This window comes from Mus caroli, chromosome 9 (assembly GCF_900094665.2).
Source record: "Mus caroli chromosome 9, CAROLI_EIJ_v1.1, whole genome shotgun sequence".
NCBI classification, from domain to species: Eukaryota; Metazoa; Chordata; class Mammalia; order Rodentia; family Muridae; genus Mus; species Mus caroli.
Genome location: NC_034578.1, coordinates 100100845 through 100111638, shown reverse-complemented (window position 1 = coordinate 100111638; position 10794 = coordinate 100100845). Strand labels below are relative to the sequence as shown.

The window sequence follows — 10794 nt, the reverse complement described above, 5'->3', positions numbered from 1 at the left end:
AGAGAGAGAGAGAGAGAGAGAGAGAAAGAAAGAAGAAAGATCAAATAGTAGTTTCATTTCTCATGCCCCACTTTAGGCTACTCCCCTCCTCAAAAGGAATGTTCATGACCCATGCTAGGTTGTTACACTTACAATGAATGAAACATTAGTTACACATAGGTCATCCCAAAGTTAACTCTTAGTTACGCTAGTCACTGTCTACATGCTCAATTGCCACTCATTGGACAGAACAGGTCTGCAATGGAAAGAACTCGGCTGGGCATGCCAGCAGACACATCCAAACCTCAGCCCACAGGCCAAATGCCTTCCCCGCTAGCTAGGCATATTGGCCTAGCATGTATTTAAACCACAGGACAATGCTAAAATGTCAAAAGACATGATAAGGCCTCCCTTTTTGTCGAACTTTAAAGCTCTTGCTGAAAGGTGGATTGCTTTGATTTTCTGAGTCTCACCCCAAAACTTATCAACAGTCTCTTCACTCACTGTTTAACATCTCAGATTCACCATGATGAAGACACTAAGAAAGTTAACATGGTGCTTGAAATACGTTTGGCCACTAGATTCATGTAATTCAATGCTTGGCTGCAGGGAGTGGCACTATTAGGAGGTGTGGCCTTTTTGGATTAGGTGTGGCCTTGTTGGAGGAGGAGTCACCATGGGAATGAGCTTTGCAGTCAGTCAGTGCTCAAGCATTGCCTAGCATAGAATCGGAGTTTCCTCCTGGCTGCCTTTGGATCAAGGTGTAGAATTCTTAACTCCCCCAACATTATGTCTGCTTGCATGCTACCATGCTGCCTGCCATGATAATAATGAAACAAACCTCTGAAAATGTAAGACAACCCCATTTAAGTGTTGTCTTTTATAAGAATTGCCTTGGTCATGGTGTTTCTTCACAGCAATGGAAACCCTAACTATTAGACACTTAAATAGTCTTTCAACCTTGGATAAAAGCTTTTTCTTCCAATTCTGTATTTCTGTATATAGGAATCTCTTTTGTCACCAAGATCTTCAATAGAAAAATCCACCCTTCAGTCCTTCTCCTCATTGAATGGTGCTTGCTGGCCTTAACTAAGCATATCACTCCTCACTTCTAGCATAGATACAAGGATGCGAAAGTCACTTTTGGAACTTGCATCAGAAAGTAGGTGGTGTCACTAAATAAGTGATCCCCACTTGCTAACAGTATATGATTCTCCAAGTGGGTGGTTGGAAAGGTCTATGTGTTGTCTACTTGCCTCTTTTGGTCTAAAATATATTCTGTGTTCTCTTTCTGCACCAGCTGACTTCCAGCAAAGTTTGCCCAATAGGGAGAACAGAAAGGAACAAAAGAGGAAAATTACTCGTCATCCCTATTAGATTTTAAGACAGCTTCTTCTGCCCTATGTGCTTCACCACTGTCTCTCCAGCTCCTGGTAGGTTGGTCCTTCCATGACCCTGATACCCGTGGATCCAGCTTCTTCTAGGTAATGCACCTGCTTGGTCTCCTGTTTGTTCCTCTTGACAGTGGGAGACTGGCAATTTTTAGTAACTGACTCTCTGTTTTGTCAATGTAATGAATATGCATTGGCCAAGCCATCTCTGAGTATTTGACAACTAGCTTTCAGGAAGTTTTATAAGTTTGTCTTAACAGAATCACTTCTCCAGCCACAAGCTAAGTACCAATTTACTGGTTCTCATCTCAAAGTTACTTCACAGCCTTTATTTAGTTTCAACTCCATTATCAATAGCCATACAAATGAATTCTTTCTGGCAGCTGCATGGCATGGGATCTGTTTTTCTAGTCATCTCAGTGGGAAGGAAGTTATGCCTGGTAAACCTACCCAACTACCTGTAACCAGAGAAGTGGGTAATAGAGCCTATTGAAGAATGTACTACCATTTCCCTAAATGAATGTGATTTGTCATGCTATTTTTACTTTCCTTATTCCCACAAATAAGTGTAGCTTTCATCCCTCATCAAAGACACTTCTCTTTGCAATATATGGAGACAGTTACAGAAATCCACAACTTATACAAACTATAAGTCACTGAAGGATGCCCAGCCCTAACTGATACTTCCACAACACAACCCATATACTTAGGACTCTAGGAGCAACCTGGAAGAGAGAGCAGAAAGATTGACAAAGCCAGAGGCTCAAGTTGCCTCCTGATAGAAAGTGAACCTTCAAAATGACAGGTATAATGTGCTCATACAATCTTGCCATGGACCAGCCCCAGTTGGCCTCCCTTAATCTGCGGAAGAAATTTTGGAGTTCCTGGTTACAGGTGGGCAAGGAGTTGGGGACAGACATGACACAAGGGAGTGCTGTGTGTGGATGTATTTTCTCAAAGCAAGCACCAGTCTTATAATACAGACCAAAAAAAGAAGGCTAGGCAAATACATTTGCCAAGGTATACTGGTTCTTAACACAAAACAGAGAAAATGCATACATAAAAAGATGACAGGAGTCAGGCTGTGTTTACAACTGAGAATAGGAACAACCCTTAATTAAGATCAGCTAAACACAGGAGCCAGATGAATGCTCTGATACAATGCTAGTCTAATGTTAAACCCACCACCAGGGGTCCTTTAGTAAATACCTGATTATGCTATTCCTCTGGGCCTAGTGAAAAACCTGCACCAGGGGAATTCTATTCTACTAACCCTTCCATGACTAATACTACAACCCACCTATTTCCTAGGTCATTGTGTATTCCTGTGTTTGGGTGTGACTTGGCTATTGTCCTAAGTAATTACTATATAGACTAGCCCTGAGCTTTTCTAGATCTATTCAAGTAAAATACTGTAAGAAAGCATGCAAGACCCTCTACAATATCGCAGGGACAAATCTGGGACATTCTAGCTATGGGAATGCCAAGGTTCCAGGAGGCTAAGTTTCCATGAAACTCAGGACTGCTTCCAGGCTTTCCAGGCCTGTCATGCCAGTCACTACTGGAATGGATATAGCACAATCTCAACAATATGGTTGTCTGAACTAGACCAGCATAACAGTAAGAGTTGACATGTCACCATAGAGAAGGGAAATGCCACAGTGTTCTACTTCTAGATGTAGAGATTCAGGTAGTCAATGACTGCTAAAAGAGGAAGGGTCAGGTTCCACCAGGGACAAGCTTGGTCATAGGTTATCCAATTCTGAGTAGCCAACTCTGGATACATGTACATGTGAGCAATGTTATATGGAGTTAGGAGGTTGTATATACACACACACACACACACATGCATGGGCACACACACATGTGCACACACACATACATGCATGTACAAGCATGTGTGTGTATATATAACAGTAGTAAAGAAGATGCTGTGAATTGAGGAGGGAGGTGGAGACATGGGAGGAGCAAGAGTGATGTAAATGCAGTGCCCATGTGTGAAGTTCTCAGAAAAATAAAACAAAATAAAGTGTCCTATTCTGTATCCCACCAGTTCTATTTTGACAGCATATCTTCTAGGAACCCCTCTAAAAATAATTGAAGAATTGTGTGCACCAAGATGTTCCGGCTGGTATTACTTAAATTAAGGCATTTTAAAAGGCAAGAAAGCAGACAGTGGCTTAAGTAAATCTATTTGATAGGATATTATGCAACTTGAAAATTACATTTTATCAAAATGGTAAAATGTGGGAAAAGCATATACTGCTAGGCAATAAAATCACAAAAGAACATTTTACATGAATAAGAATCCTGTTAAAATAGATCCTGGGAGATGGCTCAGAGGAAAGCGGATAACCTGCCTTCTAGAACCAGAGCCCACAGGGTGTAAGGTGAGGGGGAACTTCTGCACATTGTCTTCTGATCCCCCACCCCTCCACTCATGTGCTGTAACATGCATACACTCTCATCCTCAACACATGCCAAGTAAATACATATTAAAGATTAAATTGGAAAAAGAAATGTTTAAAATATGAATATCAGAATAGAGAAAACAAGGTGTTTTTGAAAACAACTTACTCTGTGCTAATTTTCAGAAAGTGATTTGTCCCTACTGTATGATCCCATTTAATTTTGTTTAGCTAAGATTTACTTTTTAAAGGTTCACCAACAAAGTCTATAAGACAGTTGCTTAGAAGGAGGAAAAATGTGCCATTACACATAAACCTTCAGTGATGAAGATTTCAGTGTACGTGAGACCTAATTTAGGATTCCAATCTTTCTGTCATTCCTTCTTCAAGGATGAGTTGCTTGCTCACTGGAGTGCCATCTGTACATGAGCAACTACCAACACTCCCTTTCAGAGAAGTGGTTGCTGCCTGAGCTTCAATTTTGCTGTCTGCTCAAACAGGCAGAACAATACTGAACAAGGCCATGCTCTTGCTGTTCTTTTTTCCCCTACTCTTCACAACCTGGAGTCAGTAGATCAGTTCACTCACAGTCTTTGATAAGTCACTGATAAAATATAACTCACATTGTTTCAAATTCACTCAAAACCATAAATATTGTATGATGCACATCTTGTATGGCCGCCATCTCTGCCCTTCCCCAAGTACCATCATGTCTATATGAGCATATACTAGCACAGCTTCTAGCCATGCCAGTTCAGGGGACATAAAGAACCTCCCTGCTTTTTCCTATGGCTGTTCTTCATGGGATCATTGATATCCTGGAATCTAACGGGTAAACAAATAAAAAGATCCATTCCTTCCCCAAAACAGATGAAATAAAAGACCAAGTCCTCTCTTGACAAATTGGAAATAGCCACTCTTTGAAGACTAATTCATAGCAATACCATTTCATTCATGCCATTGCCCAATGATCCATTGGGCTATAGAATTTTTTTGTAGCTTGTTTCCTTCCAACACCACTTAAAGCACTGTGAACATACAGGCTCATAGCTCATTCCATCTTCCTGCCACATCTACCATCCCAATGCATCTCTTCACTGTCAAACCATTCAAGGTTTATATATACACAGGCTTCTCTTTCATTAGTCCCCAGCCAACTCAGATTGAAGTTATACATCCAACACAGAATCCCAATGCCATGGGACTTAGAATGATTCCTTTAGACCAGTAGTTCTCAACCATCATAATGCTGAAACCATTTAAAACAATTCCTCAATGTTGAGGTGAGCCCCAATCATAAAATTATTTTCATTGCTACTTTATAACTGTAATGTTGCTACTGTTATGAATCATAATGTAAATAGCTGATATTCAGGATATCTGATGTGTGACTCCTGTGAAAGTGTTGCTCAACCCCCAAAGGGGCTTGTGACCCACGTGTTAAGAACCACTGCTCCAGGCTTGAGGACTGGGTTCTATTACTGTCAATGTGTCCCATGTTGCTCTCTCAGACACCTGGTCCTAAGAGCCACTCAGCTCCTTAAAACTTGTGCTGTCCCTCACAGTTCTTCAATGCGAGCAAGGTCAGCTCCTTTCCTGCCATTCTGTCAATAGCTTAATTAGAGGACTGGCCCCTAGTCTTTGACCAACATCTTAGGACTCAGCCCAACTCCCAGGTCCAGAGCTCGCCCTCAGGCTATGGAGCAAGGTCCAGAGATTCTATGGGACTGGCTTGCTTGTTACAGTTGCCCTTGACTTCTATCTCAATCTTGAAAAACCCTAGACCCTATACTAACTCCATCTGAGTAGTCAATTCTCTCTCAACTTCCCACAAATGTTCACTCAGAACAAGGGGCCTCCCTCCCATCATGCCCAGGAGCCTGGTTCTTAATAAATCTAACCTGAAGTCTGCCTTGGTTCTGTGGCGCCATCATTTGCAACATTTATCTTGTCATCCCAGCCCAGCCTGGGTTCTGGATGCAAGTCTGTCTCTGACTCAACATTTTGTCAACGATTGGGTATAAAATAGTATATTATAGTTGTCTCTCAGTAACTATCCAAAACATGCTGAAAACACTAGGCTCACAAATTGTCAAAATATTACATATCAAACCATCACAAGATGAACAGAAATATGATTCTATTTACAGTTTTCTGGAACTTCCCTTCATTTTACAGCAAACCTGCTAAAGACAGGAAGTATTTTTTGTTTTATTGTTTTTGTTTTGTTTTTTAAATTGAACAGACCAGCTAGACAGGCTTCTGTATAGCTCTGTGGGCAAGCCTACCTCAAACCATTGCCCATGGGATTGCATCTTGAGGATGACACAAGGGTCCGGCTTGGACAGAGCATCTCTGTCGGAAATGCCTTTGCATGCCACGCGCAGCTCCACTTTGGTCAGGCAGGGGCTGTTAAAGATTCCCAGCGTGTTGGCAGCCGACTCATAAATGTTGCTCATCTTCTTCATTCTGTGTTAGAAAATAAAAAAGAAAAAAAATGATGTGCCAGTCACCGCAACATTTTTCAAAGGAGGAAACGTCCCTATCCCGTCCCCATTCAGGAAGCTATTCGGCACACAGATGCGAATGTCTGAAATCTTTATTATCTCACATTTCAATTGACTAGCAATTTCAGTGAAACATGTAACAAACAATCCTCCCCACCACTACAAAAAGAAAGCTTCCCAAACAGATGCTGGCACACTCGGCTCAGAACACCATTTTCCGGTATCACTTGCAGAGTAAAAATTTTCATCTGTGAAATAAAATTCATGAATTAGTGAAACAGACTACAAGATGCAATCCAGATTTATATTAACTATAAGCTTTATGTGAATATCTTTTTTTTTTACTGACCTGTTGGTTAATGGATTTTATCACATCTCATTTCTTATTTTTAATTATTATTGCAATATGTTGTGTTTGTCTCTGAATACAGGTGCATGTTCACCATGCAGCATGTGTAGAGGTCAGAAGACATCTTTGTAGTGTTGGTTCTCTCCTTCTACCTGTGCAGGTTCCAGGGATCAAACCCAGATCACCAGGCATACAACAAGCAACTTCATCTACTGAGCCATCTTACTGCACCCTCAAGTTTTTATAATTTTCTTTTTTTCCTTTTTAGTATTAATTTATTTATTAATTTTACATCCTGATCACAGCCCACCTCCTCTTCCCAGTCCCTCCCCCCCCAATACGACCCCTTTCCCTAGTTTCTTTTTTTTCTTCCAATTTTTTATTAGATATTTTCTTTATTTACATTTCAAATGCTATCCTGAAAGTCCCCTACACCCTCCCCTTCCCCCTCTCCCCTACCCACCCACTCCCACTTCTTGGCCCTGGCGTTCCTCTGTACTGAGGCATATAAAGTTTATAAGACCAAGGGGTCTCTCTTCCCAATGATGGCCGACTAGGCTATCTTCTGCTACATATGCAGCTAGAGACACGAACTCTGGGGGTACTGGTTAGTTCATATTGTTGTTCCACCTATAGGGTTGCAGATCCCTTTAGCTCCTTTGGTACTTTCTCTTGCTCCTCCATTGGGAGCCCTGTGTTCCATCCAATAGCTGACTAAGGAAATCCAAAACACCATCAGATCCTTCTACAAAAGGCTATACTCAACAAAACTGGAAAACCTGGATGAAGTTTTTATAATTTTCTAAGATCTAACTCTCTTCCTATGTAATGGATCATAGACGTCCATTGTCTTGTCTCTAAAAGTAATCCAAGTTTCTAACTTCTAAACTCTGGCTTTTTTTCCCAAGATGTCCTTGGCCAACCAGCACCCAAGGGAACCCCAGCATAGATTTTTCTACCACGAGTGTCTAAGTTACTCTTTCCTTCCTTCCTATACTCTAGACTCCCAGTTACTATATCATTATTCAAAAAAAGAAAGGGAACGCTGGGGAGACAAAAGAAAAGGAAAAAAAACAAAAGAACAAACAAACAGTCCTCGAAGGCTGATTCTGAACTCGTGAAACATCAGACATGGGTCTGAACACTACGAACTAGCACAGTTCATCTTCATGCCATGCAGTGCTCAGGCAAGAAGTACCCACATTCTCCTCCTCTGAACAGAACAGGCCTGTGAAGATGCTGGGAGACATTCAGGAACAAAATTCCTCACAGTATGCTCTATGCTTCTGGTTGCAGAAGGAAAACCAGCAACAGCTCTCTGATCTTCATGTGGAGTTGATGTCTTACAGTGAAATGTCTCCTATAAGATTGGACACTTCCTCCCTGTCTCCTTCTCTTTCACCATATAAGTATTTCGTTTCTCCCTGTTGCTATTGCCATATTAGTTTTAATGAGCAGGCCACATCACCTCTTTCACAGGGTACTGATTATACCTCAGCCTTAAACATACATGTACGTGAACATAAGCACAGACACACCACATGTGCAGACACGAACATACAAATACACTGCAGTAAAGTTTTAGTGAGATGCAGGCATATACATATTTGCTTACTTATTATCTCTGGTTACCTTTACTTCAGTGGCTGCTTTCAGTAGCAGAAATAGAGATTGCAGGGCCAACAAAGTCTGAAATATTTACTATGTAGTCAACAAATATGTGCCAACCCCATCTCTAAAATGTCAGGTTAAAGTACATTTGTGACTGAGGGAAATTTCTGTCCTATTTTTTTTCAAGTGTGTTGGAAAATTAGTCCACAAGCACATGCAACTCTGTCTTCTACCAACTGAATATTAATAAAGACTTGAGGACAGTTGTTTTGCCATATTAAAAAAGTCAAATTCCAAGGGGATTGGCTCCTTGCCAGTGTCACATAATTATTCTGGGCAGGGCTGGAGTTTCAGTTCCAGCTTTTTCTCTCCCAACCCACAACAAGCAAAACCTTTGGTGTAGAAACATCCAAGTCTACCAAGGCACAATGAACGACAAACATCCTGGACTTGTGTCGTCCCCACACTCATGCTTCCTTTTTAGTTCCATATAACAGTTACTCAAGTATAGAGAACAAGCAGGTTGTAAATCCGTGGCTTACTAAATTATGGTCCCTGTATTTGTATAAATTGTGAGCAATGTGAGAACCAAGACATGCCTGAATGAAGACCGTGGCAAAGCAAATGAGGGAGAGAACCCTTTCGGATGAAGGTGTCTTGTATAGAGACAGGTTGCTGAGTATTCAGTGGGCATTGCCAGCTAAGGTCAGAGTCATCCTGGACTCCTGATTCTTCCAGTCATGGGTTTCTTCCAATCCACCATATACTTCTGATGTTCTTGTCCACCCCTCTCACTAGGAAACACCCCTACTTTCCCTTCATATTATTACATCTGTCCTTTTCCAGATGTGCAGCCTCCATAAAGAATATGCAAGCTTCTAGAGAATGGAGCATCCTTTCTAAAGCCAATCTTCTGTTTAAGATTTATTCATGTTTACTTTATTGGTATGCATCTTTTACCTGCATGTGTGTAAGTATATTCTGTGTGTGTCCCAGTGCCCATGGAGACCAAAAGAAGCTCTTTGTGAGCTGCCATGTGGTTGCTAGGAACAAAACTCAGGTCCTCTCGAAGAGTAATAAGTATTCTTATCCCCTGGGCCATCCATCTAACTCCTCTAATGCTAGTGTTGATGGTTTACACACACACACACACACATACACACACACACACACACACACACACACACAAAATGCAAGAGACTCTATCAAAGAGAGGAGCAGTTCTAGGTTTGATTGCTTAAATCCTAGTTCCTCCACTCACTGTGAAACATAAAACAGGACCCCCAACCTGTCCAGTGGTAGCACACACATGGAAAAGATTCTATAATGGATATGTCAAATAACATATGTTACATGGTTTGTACAATGTTAGGCACAGGTAACTACTCTCAAAGTTTTAGCTATTATTCTCATTCTGCTACTTGGAATCTCTAATATGCCTCCCTATTGCTTTAAAAGCAAAGCACAACTCACTCCTGTGAAGTCCTTCTGCCTTTGTGATTGTGGTGGTTTAATTGGGGCTGACTTACAGGCTCAGAGTTTCAGTCCATTATCATATCAACATCTTAGCATAGAGCTGAAGGAGCTGAGAATTCTACATCTTCATCCAAAAGGAGGGAGGAACAACTAAAAGGAGGGTCTCAAAGCCCATTCCCACAGTGATACACTATGTCGAGGTCACACCTCCTTCAACAAAGTCAAACCTCCTAGTAGTGCCACTCCCTGGGACAAGCACATCCAAACCACCACAGGAGCCTATGTTATCTGGGCATACCTTCCTCTAGAAACTCACAGCCACTTCTCAAGTCAGAAGTTCACCAGAGAACCCACATGCATGAGTTACTATTTCTGACAGGTTCACAGAGCAAGGAGAAAATGGTCATGCCTGCTCTGATAAATTTATGTAGCTGCAGTCTCAGCTTCCAGGTCAGGTCATTTATCCTCCCGACAACGCTCTTTCTATAGCAGCAGCTGGTGCATATGAACCACATATTCCATAAAAGTCATCTCTTGGTCTATATGACAGATGGTCATGTGTCCTGTGTGTGCTACATGAGAGGTCTAATGGGACCTGCATGAGTTCTACAGCACAGGCAACTCCACAAACTCATCTTCCCTCATGTTTTCATTTACAGATGGCTACAGTGCTTTTTTTCCCCCACATATACCTTGTTGCCCTGTGGTCTTCAAGTGGTAACAAGTAGTTTCAACTACCACTTCCATAAATGCAAAGAAAACCTCTGATTTAATGTAAGACAGTCATGAAGATAAGAGACCACATGGCACAGGGGCAGGGGGGAATCAGAGATGTCATACATATATCTATCCTTGATTTGAGAGTCCCATCAGTCAACTTATCTGATTTTAAATGGTAGCAATCTAGTCATATGTATCAAAAACTGTCCAAAAGCAACTGAAATTTTTTAGTTTTTCCCACAATAATTTATGGTGATTGTGTAACTGTTTTATATAAGATTGATACAAGAGCGCCATCTTGGATCCGGGACTCCGCCGAACTTAGGAACTTAGTCTACACAGGTGAGAGTGTG

The 10794-nt window shown here is 41.3% G+C and overlaps 1 protein-coding gene across 3 annotated transcripts in view; it reads right to left on the bottom strand.

Annotated features, from left to right (window-relative positions):
• Cpne4 (copine 4) overlaps positions 1–10794 on the bottom strand; it is a 456744-nt gene that overhangs the window by 333666 nt on the left and 112284 nt on the right. For all 3 annotated transcript variants that reach the window (XM_021171653.1, XM_021171654.2, XM_029482117.1), the window contains exon 2: positions 6067–6247. In XM_021171653.1, the coding sequence (XP_021027312.1) occupies positions 6067–6247 (181 nt within the window). The remainder of the gene's footprint in view (positions 1–6066; positions 6248–10794) is intronic.